The sequence below is a fragment of the Callospermophilus lateralis genome, chromosome 10, assembly GCF_048772815.1.
Source record: "Callospermophilus lateralis isolate mCalLat2 chromosome 10, mCalLat2.hap1, whole genome shotgun sequence".
In the NCBI taxonomy this organism is placed as follows: Eukaryota; Metazoa; Chordata; class Mammalia; order Rodentia; family Sciuridae; genus Callospermophilus; species Callospermophilus lateralis.
The window spans coordinates 5,434,982-5,458,453 of NC_135314.1; the positions used below are offsets into that span (position 1 = coordinate 5,434,982).

Consider the following 23,472-nt stretch of genomic DNA (forward strand, 5'->3'; position numbering starts at 1 on the left):
AATAGTCAGTGCAGTTTGAAAACATGGACCAAATAATCAATGCAACAAAAAACCTTCATCCCAGTGCAGACAGGATTTAGGCTCAGTAACAGACACACTGAATTCAAGCACCCACAGGAGGACTGCGAATAAAGGAACAACAGGCTGAGATGTTGGCTATCAATCTTTATTTATGACAGTTCTCTGGGAAGCCTTGCATTTTCAAAGCTAATCTCAGATAGTAGCGTAAGCCATGTACAACAAAATCTTCTGCTGGAACACAAAGAGAAGTTAGTTCTAGTCCCTAAAATCATTTTTTTTCAGAGTATTAATAAGAAGGTCTATTCGTGCATGCAGAAAAAGTTAAGCCAAGGCCAAGAACATCAGGCAAAGCACATGAAAGTATGCATACATCATCTTCACATTTAATTCCATATGATATGATTAAGTAGATACTCATGTACATCAACCATGTCAGAAGTACAAGTCCTCCACGAACCCCGGGCATCCTGGGACAGGTATGCTAGCTTTGGGCCAAAACACTTCATGGGGTTTATGGGGAGACATTTGAAATGTTGCTTCTCGGTGTGGGTTTTCTAAAAGAAAAGAGAAATATCAGGGAGAAGACTGTTAAAGAGACAGAGAGTGTTTACCACCACCTCCATTATACAAAACACATTACATTCCATGTATGTATTATATATCAAAATGCATTCTACTGTCATGTATGACTAAAAAAAAATAAATAAAAATTTAAAAATGGAAAAAAAAAAGTATTGCCTTCATTCTATAAACCACCACTTGGCATTTGTTCCCCAGCACAAGAAGAGGAAAATAAGTTTTGCTCATGGAAAATCAAGCCCAGGCTTCTATCCTCTCTCTGAGGAACCCCCTATATCACACCGTACGCAAGACAAGGTCTCCAATTAGTTTCCCCAAGTGTTCAGGGAAAACAGAAAGATTGAATTTAGAGCCTGATCCTGTAATTTACTCATTGCTATGCTTATCCAAAATTCAACTCTTCAAATAAAATATAAACTACCTGGCTGGGCACAGCGCCATGCCTCTATAATCCCAGCTACTCAGGAGGCTGAGGCAGGAGGACCACATGCTCAAGGCCAGCCTTCACAACTTGGCAAGCTACTCTCATCAGCTCTAAGATGCCCTAAAAATATGTTTTTTAAAATTAACTTCTTACTTGCAGGAAAATTAGGATGAAATAAAAAAAATAAAAAATGACTGGGGATATACTTCCACGATACAGAGCCCCTGAAGTTAATCTCCAGTACCAGAAAAAAAGAAATTATGTGTATACATATATCTATGTCTCTCTCTCTCTCTCTCTCTCTCTCTCTCTCTCTCTCTCTCTCTCTCTCTCTCGTCTATCTGTGAGTTATGAAACATGTTTTTCCTAAAGCCAAATGGTTTGCAGAATGCCTGATCACATCGCCATGTCACATTTTAAGAAACGTGATGGAATCTGCCTGGATTCCGGGGTGAAGTTTAAGGTGCTGCCAGGTTCACATCTTCCCTTCCAGGTAGTTCAATCTCACAAAAGACTGCTGTGGGCCAGATTCCAAACTAGCACCCATCAGAGGAACAGGCAAACTGTGCTAGACACAGCTGCACAGTTTGAATTTTTTTTTTGAATTGGCCTATAAAACCATCTGTCTGCACTAAGGATTCTCTCAGCTGCGCCACTTCACATTCAGTATCTTTTACAACAATCACAGTAAAATTGCATAATTTTTAAAGACCTTTACAAGCAGAGGGGATGCAGTGGATTCTCACAGCACTTGTGAGCCCCCTGCCATGGATTTTGCTTCCGGTAGAAGACCCTAGCACACTTTCATTTCCTACCACTCTGAAGGTAGAATTTCATAAACTTACCACTTTACTTTTTTTTTTTCAAAAATGGATCCCATTTCATTCCTTAGAAATTGAATCACTACGGATAAAAAAGCCAATTAGTTGTCCTTAAAGAAGAGACCTGTATGTCCCCAACATGAAAGAAATCAGCTGGGGAAACTTCAACCCCAGACTAGATTCGGTGTGTAGTTTAAGTGGATTATAAAATTTTAATGGTCCAATAAGAGACTGTGACAGCTATGCTCACCAGATCCAAGATGCCCTAAAAATATGTGTTTTTTAAATTAACTTCTTACTTGCAGGCCCAGACCAGCAGGGGCGTGGGCGCCAGAACCCAGGCAGCACTGGCCCTGGGCCGCCTGGCGCGTGCGGCCCAGTGGAGGCAGAGAGGCCCCGTGGAGGCAGAGAGGCCCCGTGGAGGCAGAGAGGTGTGTGCACACGGCTCTGCCCCGTGTCCTCCTGCCAATCCCAGCCGCGTGCCCAGAGCGCCAGCCCCACAGCTGCAGAAGGGCCTTGCAGAGGATGGCTTTGGGCTGGGACCCACGCCCCTCCTGTCACCCCTGAGGTGTGCAGATGCCTCTGACAGGCCAGGACTCCGGAGTTACCTGGGAGAGTCGAAGAACTAGGCAGGAAAAGGCCTAAGAGTCTTCTTCTTCTCCGGGCTCCTCTTCTCCCGCCTCAGCTTCCTCTTGCTCTGCTTCCCCTTCTGCTCCCTCCTTCGTTACGTCTGCGGCCTTATTTCAACAAAAATCATGTTATTACTGAGAAGCATTAGGGACCAAGACAACAATGAAAAAAAGTAAGGCAAAATCTTAAACTGGAGTTGTGGGCTTCCCAACGACACAGACACTGGCACCCATCACACACACACACACACACACACACACACACCACATACACACACAAACCACACACACACTAACCACACACACTGCCAGCAAAAACACACTGAAATATCATTCTTGTAAACACAGACTCCTTAATTTGCAGAAAAGTACATTGCTCTAAGGGATTGTGATTTCTCTCAAGCCCATGTAGACATCTGTCTCATCAAATTGCTTTAAAAATTCAGAAAGGCTACAGTTGGAAGAACAAAATACAAGAATTTCAGAAAATAGAACTTTGTCAGAAAGGACTAGTTACATTTTGTTATAACATGCTAATTTCTTCAACCCAAAGCTACCAACAGCCTACACATACATAAGACCTAGAATTACTTCTAAGTTAATGGGATGGTTTTTGTCTCCTTTTTAGATATCAAAAATAGCATTTTCAAAAACAAGCTTGCCTAGCAAGAGAGATACAAAAGAATAATTATTGGAAAGATATAAATAATGAAAAATCATGGTGTAGAATAAGCTAGAAATAATCTTTAGGTCCAAAATAGGGCTATCTTTGATATATTAAAAATAATAATGAATCAGCTTTATATTTATTGCCTCTGCAAAATACAGATATTGAAAAAGTAGATTACAAACAACCAATATTTGATAGTTATATATGTGCGTGTGCATGTGTTTGTGTGTGTGTAGCTAGTGGTTATTTCTAAGTAATGGAACTTTAAGCTTTTTTTATTGCCTCCCTTTATCTGCATTTCCTAAATTTTCTATAAAGATTGTAAATTATTTTGTAGTTTCAAAAACCAACAAAAGTTTGGTTTTTTTTTTGTTTTTTTGTTTTTTTTTTTTTTGTTTTTTTATTTTTTGCCATTTGGGACTGTCTTTAATATTGGTGACCTGCACTGAAACACCTAGACAACACACGTGCCTTTTGTGAATCATTCTCTCTACCCTTGAGTTTGCAATTTTAATGTAGTTCTCTGGTTAGCACTTTAAAATGATTAATCCTTAAGTGTCCAAGAATAATGTCCTTAAAACTCTTGATTAAAACCTAAGTAGCTGAGACTTGGGAAATAACGGGGAATGGTGTAGGAGAAGGGAGAATCTGAGCATGTCACTTCGGACCTAACAAGGCAGTTCTCCAAACTGATTCGTCCAGACATCAACTGTTACGTGCCGGTGACATTAGTGTTTAAACTTCCACATTCCAGATTCCAGGTCACAAATTGCAGCTTCAGCAAGCAGGCGCTGAAGAAGAATTGTGGTGCCTCCTCCTCTAATCAGGTGCATCCCCTCCACATTCATCAGTGACATAAAACAGCATCACCACGATGTTCCCCCCCACCCAGGGCCTAGGAGGATGTGCAACAAAATCTCTGAGGAAAAAAGATCTCTTGGGAGGTTTCAACAAAGCAGGAACAGATGGGAAGAGAGGATTCCCATGGGAAAACTTAAAACTGAATTTAGAGCTAGTGAAGAGTTGGGTTGGGTTGGGTTGGGTTTTTGTTTTGTCTGTTTACCAACCATAAGCTCCTAATATAAAATAAATGTTATAGTCTGTGAAACTAAATGAACTTTTAACAGCAGGAACTCTAGTAATCAACTTCAACTTGACCACACATCAAGTTATATAGGACAAATGATCTCAATCCAGTGGCTCTCCGACTTGCTTGGGCATCAAGATCACCTCCAGGGCTTGCTAGAACACTGCTCCACCTCAGTGCCTGACCCAGTGGATCTGGGGTGGGGCCTGAAAGTGTACACAGTGGTCCCCTCTGATCTGCAGGCAGTGCTCCCAGACCCTGGTGGGTGTGTGCAACCTCAGGTAGCAGCCAGTCCTGTATTCACTGTTCAGTGCCTTTCTGTCTTAGCTCATCATTTGCCTGTGGCTGTAACTTTTGCAGCTTGATGTGTGGCCACAAAGCTAGATTAATTTTTCTTTCCTTGTTCACAATTCACAGATAGAAAGTTCTGTTCCTCCAGCAGAGCTTAGTAACCTAGGCATATGATTTTTTCTCTTTCCTTATTAAGTCAAGAACTTTCACCTTTTCACTTAAGCACTTTATGATTGCTCTTTGGCCTAAACAAATTGCTAACCTCATCACTCTTAAGCTTTGGAGACATTATAAAATAAAATAAGGGTCTCTTGAACACAAGCACTGCAGTACCTTAACAGTTGATGTAACCGGATGACTGCTAAGTGACTGTCAGGGAGGTAAGATGCACATTGTGGATGCACCAGACAAACGTAAGATTCATAAGAAAGACAGCACAAGATTTTATCAACTCACTCAGAATAGTACACAATTTAAAACTTGTGAATTGTTTGTTTCTGGAATTTTCCATGTAGTATTTTTTGGACTGCAATGACAATGGATAACTGAAACTAAAGAGATTGAAACTCTGGACAAAGTCAACCATTGCATTTCTAAAGGTGCTGTTGCTGGTCTGGGGTCCCCATTTTGAGAACCTCTGCTATGGTTTGTATTCTCTAAAATAACATGTGAGCAGAGAACAATAACATTCATTCTAGTAGAGTTAGCACCAACATCAACCAAACCTGCATTTATCTGAATTGGTCATTTGTTCCCACATTTGTGTGTACAATTTATAACCTTATCATAATTCAACAACTTCAGCAATAATATGGAAATTAATTAAATAGGAGTAGGGAAAGAACTTTTTTATTATGTGGATTGAATGGAATACTTTGGAAAGACTCAATACATGTAAATCACCTTTAAAAATCTGTCATTTTAGGCGCTAATAAAGCCTGGAGTAGCAGGAAGTAATCATAAAATCTTTGTGAACCTAAATGGCTTTGCACACAGCTTTAAATTTCTGCTCTATTTTAAAGAAACTGAAACTAGAATTCCCTGAGAGACCAATGAATATGATTATGTTAGAAATACAATAGGACCTGCTAATCTCTGCATTCTTATTTAAAGAAAAAAGTCCTTGTTCTAATTGGTAAACAATTACTGAATTGTGCCCTAAATACACACATACAAATGTATACCTCTAATTAAAGTCAGTGTTTATGGCCTCCATGTTTTTGACATTTCTACTCTAATTCCTCAATTGGACAACCTCCAACCCCAGACATGGACCAGGAATTTCTCCCCTGTGCCTGGGATATGGTTGTGGCTCCCCTCTACAAACAATAATGTGCAATCACATGTCACAGAAGACAGACGTCCTTATACAGTTTGCCCTTAATGGCTTTCAAATATTGCCTTATCATTTTTCTTTCAATGTTTCAATTGCACTTGACAGTTCTATCCTCAGTACTCCTGATTTTTCATACTTTCTCCTTATTTTATACAATTCTTAATCTTCTCTCTTTGTGAAACTTTATTCTCTTCTATTTTAGTTGTTCTTTAGGCGGTGTCCTAAAGCATGACATTAGGGTTTCCAAGTGACACAATGTCCAGACACTTGATGATAAACAGCTGTTTAAAACTGCAGGTCAAGGTAACTCAGACAGAGACCTGCAGTATAAGTACTAAAATCAAGACTCAACATTATGTGCCCCCTTGACATCGGGTGAAGGCAAGACAGCTCAAATGACCTCAGCATTCGTCCCCGCCACACACTCACTCTGCTCCTGCAGACTTCATAAATAAGGGGACGTACTCTTCTGCTGCAGTCTCTCCCTCTTCTTCCTTAGGTCCATGAATTAACAGCCTGGATTAACAGCCCCGCACACAAGGGCCAGGTGCAGTGCCTGCCTACCCTCTAGCATTAGTCAACACACCAACTCCGACCTCCTGTGGCACCCACACCTTAGACACTGGAAAGCTAACTCCCAGGGCCTGCTCATCTGCCCTACTCCCAAGCCTGGCCCTGCACTGCCTGTGTCCTCTCCTCCAGTATGTGTGGGCACCTGGCTAACAGACGCTCACTGCAGGGTCCAGTACCTGCTGTTACATGTCCATCCCCATAGCACAGGGCAGGAAGCCCTCCCTCCTCAACAGGATGAACAGGAGGCCATCCACACCACCACCAGCACTGGGCAAGCTGCATGCACCACGCTGTCCAACAGGGTGGGAAAGGGCAAGATGAGAACGACTCTCCGCCCAGCGTCCTGGCCCGGCCCAGCCTGACCTCTGGACCTCTCATGGAGGCTAGAGAGGTTCCTCGGGCAGGTCCTGTTTCTCAGTCCACCTCCCTCATGTGAACTCACCTCCAACCTACTTCCCTTCTCAGCAGGTCACCAGCGGTTTTTCTGACTGTGGGGTTACACCATCTCCCTTATTTATGAAGGACAAGGGGACAGAGCTTCGACTCTGTCACCTAAAAATGTTTGTATCAAGCTGATGACACACAACTGTTGAAGGTGATGGACGTACCTCTTCTGCTGCGGTCTCTCCCTCTTCTTCCTTAGGTCCGTGAATCAAAGTGAAGGAAAAAATATAAATTCAAGTAAGTTTTAAGTTGAATCTCAAAATTGGGCAAATTATATTAAAATAGAAGCCCATCAAAATGAGCAACACATTCATTAATTCATGAAATATATAAGCAGTAAAGGCATGTTCACTGGGAGATCTCTACTGATTTCAGGTCATATTTCAAATTATTGAAACATTATGAGCTTAAAGATATTTTTCCATTAATCAAACTCCTTGACAAAACACAGTGGAGTAGTGGTGCTGCTTACTAATACGTACAGTTCTGTCTGCAGAACTCCTACAGAAGCACACCAGCGACTGCAGAGCTGGTTGGTAAATTCAAACCATATATGCAAGTGACCTAAAAATTTTAACAAAAATATGTCTCTTCTGCCTTCTGCCCTACAAGTATGCTTTTGTTTCAGTTTGAACCGATGAATAAAAACAGACCAAAAACTTTTTCTCTATAAGAACAAAATGATAGCATTTCTGAACCACTTAGTATTTAAACACTGATTTCCGGTTGAAGAAACTTGCGAGGGAAGAGAAGGTGGCATCACCAAAGACTCAGGCCCAACCTCACCAGCCCTTCTCTGGACAGATGAGGGTCCTGAGGCCATAGAGTCATTACCAAAGTCCCAGGACAAGTAGGTGGCATGATCAGGAGGCACTCCAGGTCTCCTGATTACTAATGTAGTGTCCTCCTCTTCTACCAGGCAGCCTCTCGGGGCCAGTAACAGAAAGAGCAAAATCACAGAGGGCAACTTATAGAGTATCCAGGACACTGCCACGTCGGCTGGGCCAGCCTCACGTTTGGGGCCAGTTCTAGAACAGACCTCCAGATCTCAGGGAGAGGCAGAGAACGCTAGTGCCTGACACAGCGGCCAAAGCTGAGTCAGACCAAGAGGATGGCTCAGCACCGGGGATCTCCACACCAGCCTCTATGTTAAGCACCCGTGGCGACATGTCAAGTGTCTGTGCAACAGTCACATCCAGGAATAGCGTCCAGCGTCTGCTGAGGCACCCAGGCGCTGCCGACAGGGCATTTGTGGGTTGCAGCCCTTGATGCCGCCTACTCCTGCTGGTGTCTCGTCCCTCCTGCCAGGTCTGCCAGCTTTGCTCACCTGGCTGCTGACAGGAGCCCCTGTGTGACCCTCAACCCTCGGTCGGTCATCCTCATATCCATCTGTTCTCCACACTGTGGCCACAGAGTTGGTCCAGACAACAAACCTCCTGTGCTGGCCTCATGTTTGGCAATGTGCATCACAAGAGGATCCAGATATCTTAGAAGAAGTCCTCTGCCCCTGGCTCCCCCCTCCAGCCTCCCCCTCCAGCCTCCTCCTCCACCTCGCCCCTCCACCTCACCACTCCCCACTCTCCCTTTCAGCCATACTTTCTCACATGGCCCCCAACAGGACAGGACACTGCTCAAAATGACCCTTGCAAGGCAGACTTTCCAGCCTGAGACTGAGTTAGGGACCCTCTTATCAGCTCCCACAAACACCATTTACTCATCTGTCTCCTGGTGGTCTGCAAGCCCTGGGTCATGACCTGTGTCTGTTCATTTTTGGACCTCCAGTGCCCGCCACTGTTTGGAACCAAGAGAAAGCCCCCTCAGTGTGAGTAAAGTGACTGGCCCGGTTCCTCGGCCACTAACTCTTGGCTCTCAAAGCACAGTCATTTTCTTCTTGTCTAAAGAGGACCAAAGTTCTGGTTTAATCTGACCTGGTTAAAAAAACTTTTAAGGGAAGAGAGGACAGGGTCACCAAAAATTCAATCAGGCCCAGCCTCACCAGCAGCACAGAACTATCGATTATTGTAGAGCTTTACAATTTCCTAAATCCAGTTATTTTTATTAACTGCATCCAGCTGAAACAATATATTATTAAAAGTAGGGGCACCCTTCGAACTGGCTGGGGGGGCAGTCAGGGTCCTACAGGAATAACTACTAGTCTCGACTGTTACAGGTAAACTGGCAGCAATACTAGGGACCTGGCACTCTTTACCAATATTTAAATGAGCTTTATTTTTTGAAAATTATGTTAAGTAGAGAAAGGAACTGATCACAGAACTGATAGAAATAGCTTCAAAAGGTCAAGTGAGCTGTAAAGGGCTTTGGATGTTCTCATCTCGGGCTCTGCCAGAACAGACGCTGGTGGGGGCAGGGCTCTGCTGTCTCACAGCCCCTCCCGGCCCCTGGAGTTCTGCTTAGCCTGGGACTGCACCACTCCATCTGGTCAGCTCACAGAACGTGGAGTGGGGGCTGGCCGTGGGCTCCTGGAGAGCCCAGCAGGCACAAGCCCTGGGTCCCTTCTCCAGTCCCCCCACACAAAAAAAATGTGTTGGATGAATGCATGTATGTGTTGCTACTCCTACCTCTGACCCCATAGGATGGGGTGGGATATATTAATTTAATAAATAAAAATAACCAACGACTAGCCTCAGCTCACAAAATTAGAAAATATCAGAATTCAGCGGATGGTTCTCTGTGGTCAAGGCATGAACTGACCTTTATGGTTGGCAAATAACTATACTGACAACAGCATTTTTTAAAAGAGAACTGTAATCACCAGGTCAATTAAGCCAACCTCGAAGAGCTGGAGTCTCTGTGAGCTGTTAATGTGGGAAGCACACAACAGAAACAGCACCTCGTTGTTCTGAGAAGGCCTCCAGGGAGCTTCGGGAGAGGGACGTCTCAGGACCTTCCTCCTGCAGCAGCTATTTTTGCTGGGAACCTGGCCAGGGACCAGGCTGCTGGTGGCGGGTAGCCAGATGGAGGCCAGGTGTCAGTGGTGGTGAGTGTCAGGAAGAGGTGGGGAGGAGGGAGCAGGCCTGAGGGGGCAGCCGGGTTCAGAGGGCCAGGAGGGGCAGCAGCCGCTCTCGACCTGGCCCAGCCTCAGGCCAGGGAGCCCACCAGGGTGTTCAGGTAGGACCTCTGGGAGTGGCAAAGAATGAACCTCCAAATAATGTTACCTTACAATAAAATAATTTCACCTTGATAAATGCCAAACCCAAATGTGGACAAGTTACTACATTCCCCACATTTTAGAAAGTTCTCATGATGTCCCCCTGAAATTCTAGAGGGAAGCTCACCCCGAGGCCCGCACCCTGCCTCAGCTGCACTAGGCTCCATCTACAGCCATGGCCACCCAAGTCACATGTCCTGAATTCCTCAAATAAGTGTCCTATGTGGTCCCCCATTATCTGCTCTAAGCCCCCACCCCCACTCCCCATCCCATTAGCTCTGACAAGGAAACCTGTGCCTTAGATTTGCTGGGACCTTCTATTCCCTTGATTGGACCTGAATTGAGTTTCAGCTTTCTCCCAAGGCCCCCTTTTATTCTCAAGTTCCTCTAGGTACCCCACAAATGCACCCCACCTTGGCTCTTAAGGAGATATATGGTAGGAGCAGGAGCTAAGGATGTTCATTTGACCGAGGACAGGGACCCAACCCACCCTCACAACACAACACAGGATCAAAGCCTTGACCGGCTGGCGACCTCCAGGCCTGCTGCAGGGTCCTTGTCAGCCACTCCGCACCTGGTCCCCAGTGGCCAGCACTGGAATGAAAATGGCCTGCTTCCTCCCAGCTCCACACTCAGCTCTGCACTAGCCACTGTGTTCCCAGAGTGCAGCACAATTCCTGCTCCAGGCAGAGCCCAGTAAGAAAAGGGCAGGACTGAATCCAAAGACAGACCCACAAAGAGGCAAGCCCTCACCTTCTCCGGGGACTCGGGGAGCTCGCCCGCACCTTCAGCGCCCTCTCCTGGTGCCTCGCTTTCTCCGCTTTCTTCAGTCTTCTCTGTCCCCTGGTCATAAGAGAGGCCCAGCGTATCACTGATCTTAGGTAAGCACCTGAGGAAAATCCAGGCCACCCCCAATGCGGTTTTCTTATTTAAATCACAATACAGAAATGAAGCAGAGAGTCCTCCTAGTCAGGAGATCACTTCGCTGCGAGAGCATGGGCTCACCAAACACCAACACTGCTGGCTGGGTCTGTGGGCAAAAGTCGAAAGACTGATGGACGTTACAGTAATAAGCTGCCTGAGGAAGGAGTCTCAATTCACCGGTTTAAGGATCATGAAGATAACAGGTATACAGATGGATTGATATAATCAGGTGGACAGGTGGACAAGATGGAAAATGGATGGATGGATGGATGAATGGACAGGTGGATGGACAGGTGGATGATATATATGATGGATGGATGGATAAATAGATGGGTGGATGATGGATAGACTGATATGATGGATGGATGGATGGATGTACAGATATGATGGATGGATAGATGATAGACAGGTAGACAGACACAGAGAAACATTAAGACCAAGCAGCCATTCTGAGGACACTGGCATGGGAGAAGATGGTTCCATATAACAGCCCACAGCCCTTACCTCTGCTGTGCTCTCTGCCTCTCCCACTACATCACCATTGGGAAGGGAAGACGCTTCCTCCGGTGATTTTGCCACCTGCATCATATAAATTGAGAACATTTCAGAATTTTCTTGAAGACTATAACTTCATTTCAATGTCTTTTAACTCTTTAAGTTATATTTATCTGCATCCTTCATTTTATTCACAGCAATGACACTTTGGCCTGAGGAGGTAGGATGGTCATTACCACACTTGCTTCAGAGATAAGAAAATAAAGGCAGAAAATGTCATATCACAAGTTAGGGACAGGCCTAGATCTACACCTCCTACTTGGTGCTGTATTATGAAGTGGTTCCCAGCCTTTTGAAATATCAGGTTATTTTTATTAGAAACACACTTGGAGCTCATAGAACAACAAGCCATATACATACCTGCCATTCCCACCCTCCTAAGATAACCAGTGTTCAGGGAAAGGGAGGAGCTGCAGAATGAAATTGATAAAATCATGCTGCAAGCATATAGGAATACGCCACAGTGAATTCCACCTGTGTGTATATCCATAAGGTACCAATTTAAATAAACAAATAAACAAAAGGAACAGCAGGAGAGTAGAGGAGGGGAATCGGTGGGAGGGAAGAGGGAAGGGAAGGCCCTGGGGACTGAGCTGGAGTAAACTGCCTTCCGTGCCTGTGTGGCTGTGTCAAAATGAGCCCCACTGTTATGGGGAACTATAATGCACTTATAGCAGTATTTTTAGATGAAAATTTCCCAAATTTGGTGAAAGATATACATTCACAGAATCAATAAGAATAAATACAGGGCTGGGGCTGGGGCTGAGGCTCATGATAGAGTGCTTGCCTGGCATGCATGGGGCACTGGGTTCAATCCTCAGTACCCCGTAAAAATAAAATAAAGGTATTGTGCCCACCTACAACTAAGCACACACAAAAAAAAAAAAAAAAAGAAAGAAAGAAAAAGAAAAAGAAATAAGTACAAAGAAACCAGGTTCAGAATATCATAACCACATGGCTGCAAATGCAGGATAAATGGAAAGTCTTGAGAGCAGCAAGAGAAAACCACAAATGACGGCCAGGGAACAGGACTTCCAGTCATCATGGCTCACCAGAAACTATGCAGACAGGAAGGCAGAAGGGAAAAAACACTTGGAAGGTGCTGTCGGGAAAATAAGTAACTGTCGACTAAGAATTCTGTGTCCTGTGAAAAAGCCCCTCAAGAATGAGAGCAAAACCAAGACAATTCAGGTAAAGAAAGCCACAAGCTCGGGCGGCAGCCTGCTCCACAGGCAGGGCCACGGGGCGCAAGGACACCATCAGGATGAAAAGAAACTTCCCTGTCTCCGCATCAGAAATGAAAAGCATCTGGGAAACAGAAACGCTTCTCTTTCCTCCTGCTTCCTTTAAAATACACAGGACTGCTTGATGCAAAAACACAATATTTAACAGAGGGGAAGGGAGGCATCAGTGGGCCACACAGAAAGATGGGGAGCAGTAAGTGGGCATCGCCGTGGCGGTGCTTCTTCCTGATACCTGAAGTGTCATAATATTAACCTAACTAGGCTGTGAGACAGCACGAATTTACGTTATAACACCAGAAGAACCACCACAAGTGTGCCAAGCTAGAAAGACAATGCACAAATTAAAAGCGAACTCTGAAATACAGCCAAATAACCCAAAAGAAATAACACAAAAAAAGTAAAATGGAAGAATATAACAAGGCACAAATAGGAAGCTAAAATTAAGTGGCAAATCTAAACACAGTCACAACATCAGGTGTGGTGGTGCAAGCCTATCATCCCAATGACTCGGGAGGCTGAAGCAGGAGGATAGCAAGTTCAAGGCCAGCCTCAGCAACCTTTTCTAAAAATAAAACAAGACCCTTTCTCAAAATAAAACAGATGGGATGTAGCTCAGTGATAGAGCACCCATGGGTTTGTCCCAGTACTGCAAAAAATAAATAAATAAACAATCAAACACAGCTATGTCAATGATTATTGAAGTGCTCAGAAACCAAATATGCCAATTGTCAAAATGAATAAAAGTGCACAAAACCTAACCTCTGTTGTCTCCAGAAGACACGCTATGAAAACAAAGACACCGGTAGGTTGAAAGTATACAGATGGTGGGGCTAGGATTGTGGCTCAGTGGCAGAGCACTTGCCTGGCATGTGTGAGGCTCTGGGTTTGATCCTAAGCACCACATAAAAATAAATAAATAAAATAAAAATGTGTGTCTACCTACAACTAAAAAATAAATTTTTAAAAAAAAGTATATAGATGGAAAAAATATGCCATGCAGACAATAAACCTAAGAAATCTGGAATAGCTTTACTTATGCACAATCCAGATATAGACAATACTACAGAGACAAAGAGGCATACACCAAACACAAAAGAGCCAGTCCGTCAGGAAGCCATAAAAACCATAAATATTAATATGCCGAACAACAGGGCTTTAAAATACATGAAGTATAAATTGACAGGATTAAAGGGAGAAACAGAAAATGCACAATCAGAGTCAGGGATCTTAACACCCTCTCGTCGATTGTAGAACAACAGTGTAAAACTCCAAACTGTCTTTCCCCGCCTAAGAATTTTAGCCTTTTCAGATGTATTAGAACAACTAATAGAGTTGGCCCAATTCCTCTGCTGCGTTGATCCAAGGCAGCCCGGCTGTCTTCCCTTAGTGTTCCCTTTCCTCATTTCTACTGGAGTAAGTATTTTCCCAGCTCTGCCCCAGCCTTGTGAACATAAATGTTCTGGAAGGCTTTTCTATCCCAGTGTTCACCTCCTGTTCAAAATGGTCATCATTAAACTAATCCCGCATCCCAATCAAATATGGTCCCCACCCAGAGGCTTCACCTGCCCACCCCAATTGAGATGAGCCCTCCAGGGCACCTACATCCCCTTTCGTTTCTGCTTTTCTGCAGTCCAAAAAACGACATCCTCAGTGTGAATATCTCACAGATCTCACAGATCCCCTTCCAAAATTCTTGTATTTTTCTATTATGTCTTTTCATTTATAGAAGTAGTCTTGACATCGGCAAAGTACTAAATTCACTTGGGAGCTCCCTATGGGAGGTTTTCTCCTAACTGACCTTGGATGTGGCATTTCCTAGTTCTAACAGCTGCCCAGTGCTTCTAGGGTGCAGCCAGGTGGAGGCTAGCTGCCAGGATCTACCCTCCTCCCTGCTCCTCATGAGCGAGGTCAGCTCCCAAGGGCTGCTCTGCCCAGCAACAGGCACCTCTGTTGACCACTGCTGGGACCAATGGCGGGATGGAGGGGGATCGAGAGGGTTCCACCTCCAGGCTGCTCCAAATCAGTGCCCAGGCCCCTCCTGCAGCTGGGACACGCCTCCTGAGGGCCTACCAAACCCTCAGCACCACTCTGCCTTTGCCAGTGTCAAGGAAGACGCATCTCAGTTGAGGTGAGCAGTTGAAGCCTCTTGTTCTTCTGGAACTCCTACTACTCACACAGCAGGTCCTGCACCTGACTGCAGACTGGCCTTTCCCCATGATTCATCTCTCCTTGCTTTATGTCAAGGTGGATATACTTCTCCTTCGGTTCTTCCTGGGCCATAACATGGGCATCTGTGATCTATTGCTCATCTACTCTGGTTCAAATTAACAAATTCCAGAACACATTTTTGTGCTGCAAATCCATCTCTCTGATGCGTCACACCCAGCGTTCACCGTTGTCTCCTGCTTCTGCCATTTGTACTATCAGTCCAAGACATCTGAACGCTCTGGTTAGCATGGCTTCCTTTAGGTGCCTGGGAATCACTGCATTTATTTAGATAGTTTGCCATTTGTCAAAACTGCTTTCGACAGGAAATCAATAATCATATCATAAATTAGTATTGAAACTTTTAATCACAAATCACTTTGGGCCATAAATCACATTGCCTCAAAATATCACTGTGTCCTTCTCGTCAGACGGAGATGTGACCTCAGAGAGGGATTTGAAAGTTCTTGTGAGTGATAATGGTTCAGCTGTTGGGAACATTATTAGGACTTCATGAGGTGGCTCCATGGGGACAGCACTTGCTGGAACATAAAAAAATGCTGAGACTGAGCCGTCACCCCACCAGCATCCTGTAAATGCCATGCTTCAACATTGCTATGACTGCTTATCTCTGCCAGCGAGGGGAATCTAATTACACACAGACCTGGATGCTTTCCCCTGCCATCTTGACAATGTTCCCCCAGTAAAATAACACAGGAAGACACCCCTCCCAGCACCGCTCTCCTAATATCAGACACCCATGGTACAATTATCAGTCATAGTTACTCATTTTAAATGTTAACCAGGTCACAGGTCTTCTTCTTTAATTTGAATCTAGCATATCTCAGGTCGGTGCTTTTCATTTGGGGAGTCCATTACCTACTTTTATTTTTTAATACACAGACATTCAGAGCCTGCTCCAGCCACACTGCATCTCATTATGACCTATTCCTTCCAAATGCTTGGTATCTTTGTGACACATTATGTCTCTGAGTAATTTGATATTTCCTCTGAGTTCATTCATTCTTAAGAAACTAGATACAGTGTTTGTGTGTTCTTTGAATATAGGCTCAATGATTAGGTTCATAACTCATTTTTCTAAAACTTCTTTGGATTGACATCGTTGTTTTGTTTACATGCCACAGAGACAACCAAATTTTCTCATCTAGAGCATTATTCTTTTCTAACTCTAAAGTCTTTTCCTTTTAAAAATCATCAGTAATAGCCTTTTCACCAAGATGGCGCCAAAAGTAAGAAGGAAGCTCCTGCCCCTCCTAAAGCTGAAGTCAAAGCAAAACCTTTGAAAGCCAAGAAAGCAGTGTTGAAGGGTGTCCACAGTCACAAAAAGAAGAAGATCAGCACGTCACCTACCTTCCGGCGACCCAAGACATTGCAGCTCCGGAGGCAGCCCAAATATCCTCCTCGGAAGAGCGCCCCCAGGGGAAACAAGCTTGACCACTATGCCATCATCAAATTCCCTCTGACCACTGAGTCAGCCATGAAGAAGACTGAAGACAACAACACACTGTGTTTATTGTGGATGTCAAGGCAAACAAACACCAGATCAAACAAGCTATAAAGAAGCTCTATGACAAAGGGAGAGAGAAGGGAAATTGCATGGAAATGGAAGGAGACCCTCATTGTTACACAAAATTATATATAAGAGGAAGTGAGGGGAAAGGGAAAAAAAAAAACAAGGGAGAGAAATGAATTACAGTAGATGGGGTAGAGAGAAGATGAGAGGGGAGGGGAGGGGAGGGAGGATAGTAGGGGATAGGAAAGGCAGCAGAATACAACAGACACTAGTATGGCAGTATGTATAAAAGTGGATGTGTAACCGATGTGATTCTGCAATCTGTATACGGGGTAAAAATGGGAGTTCATAACCCACTTGAACCAAATGTATGAAATATGATATGTCAAGAGCTTTGTAATGTTTTGAACAACTAATAATAAAAAAATAAAGAAAGAAAGAAGAAGCTCTATGACATTGATGTGGCCAAGGTTAACACCCTGATCAGGCCTAATGGAGAGAAAAAGGCATATGTTCGACTGGCTCCTGATTATGATGCATTGGACGTCGCCAACAAAATTGGGATTATTTAAACAAAGTCCAGCTGTAAATATAATTTCTTTTTTCCAACAAAAATAAATAAATAAATAAAAATTTTTAAAAAATAAAAATCATCAGTAATAAATAAACCACACCCATTTTAAGTCTTTTATCATCTAAGATGTTTTCCTTAGCTTGTTTTACTTTGATACTTCCCTGGAAGTTTTCTGTGATTGGCTACAGGTGTGAATGTTTCCTCTCCCGGGAAGAATGACAGCTCAGAGCCCTGCAGGAAAGGATCAGGTGGCAGGTACCTTGGATATAAGTTTGTGAGGGTGTCACATAAAGAACGTGGGGACCACACCAGAGGAAGCGTGACAAGCCCAGCACACTAAGAGCAGATGGGCCCCCGAGACCACTACCCCAAGACCCTGGGGAATAAGAATCAGTCACTCAGATCTAAATGAAGCGATGATAAGTGGGAGGAGTTTTTGTTTGGAATATTGCTGGTGTTATTTTAATGCTCAATTTTCTGGATATGTAAATCAAAATGAAACATATGACATCTTATTCTCCCTGCCGAACCCTATGGAATTCAAAATTTTTTATTGACTCTACTTGTCGAATTGGAATACATTTTATGTTTTGTGGCAGTACAGTTATTTGCATAGCTTTAATAGGAATCTGTTTTCCTGCTTGCCAGGGCATAACTTAAAACCCTGCTTATGCAACCAAGGCTCTTCCTGAAATAGCATATCAAGAAGGGTGTTCATTTGATCAGCTGTGAACAGGCGCTTTTAAAGAATGGAGGTAAACTTTATGGAGCAAACACTAGCTTTCAAAGCTTCCTGGGAAGCCTTGCCTGGTACTTGACCTGGGGCAGCCCGCTGGAGACAAGGAGATTTTTCTAAAAGCAATAATGCTGCTTACAACACTCTGTATCATTTTCTAGGTATGTGTTTCTGCATAATTGTCAGGAGTTCCTCCATGTGACCTAGCAAGATGATTTACCCTCACTGACTCTTCTCTACAGTGTGGTTTATGACAATATGACACTGGGACAAGCCATAGCATCTTCATAAATCAAGTGTCCGCCTTTCCAAGGGCACCTGAAGTACCTTCCCAAGTGAACACCTGTAACCCTGAGCCACGCTAACAGCAGCAAGTTCAGCACAGGCTGCGCTGTGATCGGAGGGACATCTCCAGACAAGTCACCTCCGCCCCTGTGCTTCATGATCCTCCTCTGAGGAAAGAAGAATCTGGACTAGACAGCCTCTGAGGTCCCTCTAGGCTGGGTTTCATCCTTTGGCCACCCCTTTCTTCCCTGTGAAGAGAATTCCATGAAATACCACGACTCCAAGTACAAATCAGGATGGGAGCAAAGACTGAGATCACTGCAATAACATGGAACCAGGAAGCAGAGGCCATCATGTTAATTGAAATAAGCCAGGCACCTAAAGACAATGCCTCGTGATCTTACGCAGGAGAAATTTTTTAAAGTAGGTCTCATAGAAATTGAGAGTAGAACAATGGTTTCCAGATGCTGGGAAAAGGAGGAGTGAGGGAGGGACGGTCAGAGGTTGACCATTGGGAACTTAGTTAAAGTGAAGACAGGAGCAGGAAGTCCTGGGGTGCTGCTCACAAGGGGCTGGCTGTAGACAGTGATAACACACTGCACATTTCAAAAAGCCCCAAGAAGGGAGTTTGAGTGTTCTCACCATAAAGAAATGACACATATGTTTAGCCTGATTTAAACATTACACAATGTACTGAAATATCACAGGGGCTGGGGCTGGGGCTCAGTGGTAGAGCATTTGCCTCGCATGTGTGAGGCCCTGGGTTCAATCCTCAGCACCACATAAAAATAAATAAAGATATATTGTGTCCACTTACAACTAAAAAAAAAAGATTTAAAAAAACAGAAATATCATAGGTATCCCATAAAAATTGTCAGAGGAAAAAAAAGATATTAAAAGAAAATGGGAGGGGAGAGGCTAGGGCTATAGCTCAGTGGCAGAGCGCTTGCCTAGCACATGTGAGGCCCTGGGTTCAATCCTCAGCACCACATACAAATGAATAAATAGAAAAAAAAGGTATTTTTTTTTAAATGGGGTATACAACCAGAGATAGGGAAAATTGTGCTCTATATGTCTAATATGAATGGTAATGCATTCTGCTGACACATATAACAAATTAAAATTTTTAAAAGTACTTTCCAGAAAAAAAGGAAAATGGGATAAGATGAATCACAGCAGAGAATGAGATGGATTTGCATGCATTAGTACGGATAGGTCTCAAAACATAGGCTGTTTTTTTTTTTTTTTAAAAAAGGCAAGTTGCAATAAAACTGTCCTACCAACAACTTGAAGAATGGTGCTTAACAGCTCTGGAGTGTTTCACTGACTTGGTTTGTCAATCTTTGCCTCCAGTCTCAGGGTTGAGCCCCTGCTCTGAGTTGTGAACTGCACATGGCTCTGAGGGTGTAAACTCGGTCCCATATCCGGTGTCTTTCTCTAACAACGTCTACACTGCTGTCTTGAGTCGTAGGCTCTGCAAAACACAAACCACTCTGCACTGAGCTGTGTGAACAGAAGTTTGGGGAGTGGAAGGCCCAGTGCAGGACTGCTCCTGCCTCCTTCACTTGCCTGGCTCTGGTCTTCACCCACCTGAGACCCCAGGTTCTATCAAAAGCTCCGCATCCTACCCCGAGGAGGACCCCCCTGCATGGCCACATGCTCTTGGATCCCACTGTCTTCCAGGCCTTCCCTCTTCCCAGAGTGCCTTCACTGTCTTTCTGCCTACTTAGCTCCTGCTAGATCTTCAAGTATCAAGCAAAATTCAGACTCTTTTAAGATACTCTCTTAGACCATTTCTTGTCACTGTAACGGAATAGTGGAGACTTGGTATTTTATAAAGGATGGAGACTTATTTGGGCTCAAAGTTTTAAAGGCTGGGAAGTCCAGCAGCGTGAAGTCAGCTGGACCTCTGGCTGCTTCAACTCATGGCAGGAAGAGACGGGCAAGCAGGCACATGCAGAAAGGAAAAAATGGGGTGGAAGTAGCTCCGTTTTATAACCCTGCCCTAGAGGTGGTTAATCCAGTGCCACAGGAATAGAGCTCACTCTGAGAGAAAGGCATTTGTCCTTCTTAGCAATCTAATAGCCCCTTGCAGGCCCCACTCCCACACCACCACAATGGCAATCAGATTTCAGCATGAGTTCTGCAAAGGACAGGCCACCGTCGAGCCACAGTGGAGGCTGCTCTGAAGCCTGAGATTGGCAGCAGTCTATGTTCACATTCATGCAGACAGCTGTTACCTCTACTGTAGGTGCTGACACAGAGCTCACCCCTCAACCATAAAACCCACGGTCAGCTGGGCCAATGTCCAGCCAGCATGTGCTCAAATAAATATTCCTGAAAGAACAAATTATTAAAGAAACTGCAGGACACCTGGCAGGTGAGACTGTGTACTTCACATTCACAGCACAGCAGATGGTGCAAGGTGTTGTGGGTCAGCAGGGGTGATGCTGGGTGTGACTACTCTGTTAATCAATAGAGCAATAGATCTCTGTTATAAAGATCAGTCTCCCCTTTGAATCTGAAAATGATATTGGGGTTGGGTGGAGTGACTTTTTCTAGCATAGGAAATTTATTCAGTTCACCCCCCCAAAAAAATGCATCTAATGCCTTTTACCAAAAGAAGAAATACAAATGGCCAACAAATACATGAAAAAATGTTCACAATATTAGCAATTAGGGAAATGCAAATCAAAACTCTACTGAGATTTCATCTCACATCAGTCAGAATGACAGTAATCAAGAACACAATAAATGGTGGAAAGGATTTGGACAAAAGGAACATTTGACATTGTTGGTGGAACTAAATTACTACAATCACTGTAGAAGTCAGTATGGAAATTCCTCAAAAGTCTAGACATGGAACCACCATATGACACAGCTATACCACTCCTAGGTATTTGTCCTAAGAATCAAAGTAATCAAACAACAGTGATACATACCCATGTTTATAGCAGAACAATTCACAATACCAAACTATGGAACCAGCCTAGGTGTCCATCAATGGACGAATGGATAAAGAAAGTGTGGTGCATATACACAATGGAATTTTATTCAGCCATAAATGAGAATGAAATTACAGCATTTGCAAGAAAATGGATGGAACTAGAGACCATCATGTTAAGCAAAATAATTCAACTCAGAAGATATGTTTTCTCTCATATATGGAAGCTAGAGAGGGAAAAGGAGAACAAAGTTGGGGTAGATGTACTAAAAATCAAAGGGAGATCAATAGAGGAAAGGGTTCATGGGGTGGGAGGTGGGGAGGGAGGGGGGGAGTGCTGAGGAGTCGTGTTGGCCAAATTATATTGCTCTATCGTGTGCATGCCCAAATATGTAACAACAAATCTCACCACTGTGTACAACTATAATGCACCAATAAAATAAGTGGGAAAAAATATATGTATTTAATAGAATCAGAGTTTAGAAAAATAATGAATTTATCTGACAAAAACAGAAAGCTAATTAATAAGAAAACATCCAGAGAAAACAAAGAGTTCTCAAGAAGTAAAAATATGATAGGAGAGATGAAAAAATAATAACAGAGGGAAGAAAAAGGGAATATCCCAGAAGGTAGAAAAGACACAGAAAATGGGAGACTGAAGATAATTAGAGGATTGATCCAAGAGGTCCAACATTCAAACAAGAACACTTCCAAAAAGGAAAAATGACCCCCCCCCAGAAAGACTCCCCAAACATTCATTTTCTAGAACTGAGGGAGAAGAATTTCCAGAATGAGGCCCAGTATACCCAGGACCCATCAGGCATCTCATCTGCAACCTCAAAACGAAAAAGAGGGCCCCAAACCTCCCAGAACTGGGGAAAACTAAAACGGACAGGTACAAAGGATGAGGAGGCAGACTGCACCAGGCTCCTCGCAGCAGCTCTGGACGCAGGGGTCACATGGGCAGCCCCTGCATGGCCCTCCGCACCCCAGCAAACTGTGAAGGAAAGCAGGGACGCTGCAGCATGTTCTGACCAGGGACAAGTGAGCAGGGCCTCCTGTTTTTATAAAAATGCTACAGGACTCTGACCTTGACATATTATACTTGCATTAATTTGATAGAAAATCAATTCTGCGGCTGGGATTATAGCTCAGCAGTAGAGCACTTGCCTCACACATGTGAGGTCCTGACTTGGATCCTCAGCAACACATAAAATATAAATAAGTAAATAAACAAACAAACAAACAAATAGAAGCTATAGTGTCCATCTTCAATTAAAAAATATTTTTTAAAAATAAATTTTAATATTTAAAAGACTGTCTTTTCAGAGATAAATAAAAATACATATTGCCAGGGCTGGAGATACTATGAAGCTAGTATCACCCTGATACCAAAACCAGGCAGAGACACATCAAGGAAAGAAATTTTCAGACCAATATCCCTGATGAACATTGATGCAGAAATTCTCAATAAAATTCTGGCAAAGCACATACAAAAACATATTTTTTTAAAAAATAGTGCACCAAGATCAAGTGGAGTTCATTCCAGGAATGTAAGGTTGATGCAACATACAGAAATCAATAAATATAATTCATCTTATCAACAGACTTATAGATAAGAATCTTATGATTATATCAATTGATGCAGAGAAAGCATTTGACAAAATACAGCACCCTTTCATGTTCAAAACACCAGATAAACTAGGGATAATAGGATATACCTCAACATTGTAAAAGCTATGCTAAACCCAAGGCCAACATCATTCTAAATGGAGAAAAACTGGAAGCATTCCCTCTAAAAACTGGAACAATTCAACAGGGATGCCCTCTTTCACCACTTCTATTCAACACAGACCTTGAAACTCTAGCCAAAGCAATTAGATAAAAGAAATTGAAGGGCTATGTATAGGAAAAGAAGAACTCAGACTATCATTATTTGCTGATGATATGATTCTATACTTAGAGGATCCAAAAAACTCTACCAGAAAACTTCTAGAATTAATTAATGGATTCAGCAAAGTAGCAGGATATATAATCAATACCCATAAATCAAATACATTTCTATATATCAGGGATGCATCCTCTGAAAGAGAAATCAGGAAAACTACTCCAGTCACAATAGCCTCAAAAAGTAAAATAAAATACTTGGGAATCAACTTAACAAATGAGGTAAAAGACCTCTACAATGAAAAATACAGAACACTAAAGAAATAAATTGAAGAAGACCTTGGATGATGGAAAGATCTCCTATGCTCTTGGATAGGCAAAATTAATATTGTCAAAAGGCCATACTACCCAAAGTGCTGTACAGAGTCAATGCGATTCCAATTAAAATCCCAATGTCATTCCTTATAGAAATAGAAAAAGAAATCATGAAATTCATTGAAAAAATAAGAGACTCAGCCATCCTTAGCAAGAAAAGTGAAG

The 23,472-nt window shown here is 43.2% G+C and overlaps 1 protein-coding gene and 1 pseudogene across 1 annotated transcript in view; one reads left to right on the forward strand and one right to left on the reverse strand.

Annotated features, from left to right (window-relative positions):
* Positions 1-145: 145 nt before the first annotated feature.
* Positions 146-23,472, reverse strand: part of Sh3bgr (SH3 domain binding glutamate rich protein) — a 52,478-nt gene continuing 29,151 nt past the window's right edge. Inside the window, exons 4-8 of the mRNA XM_076867898.1 lie at positions 11,473-11,547; positions 10,798-10,887; positions 7,040-7,069; positions 2,454-2,582; positions 146-575 (exon numbers count right to left, since the gene is read on the reverse strand). Coding sequence (XP_076724013.1) covers positions 2,487-2,582; positions 7,040-7,069; positions 10,798-10,887; positions 11,473-11,547 — 291 coding nt within the window. The 3' untranslated portion in view covers positions 146-575; positions 2,454-2,486. The remainder of the gene's footprint in view (positions 576-2,453; positions 2,583-7,039; positions 7,070-10,797; positions 10,888-11,472; positions 11,548-23,472) is intronic.
* Positions 12,535-17,078, forward strand: LOC143408675 (large ribosomal subunit protein uL23 pseudogene; annotated as a pseudogene).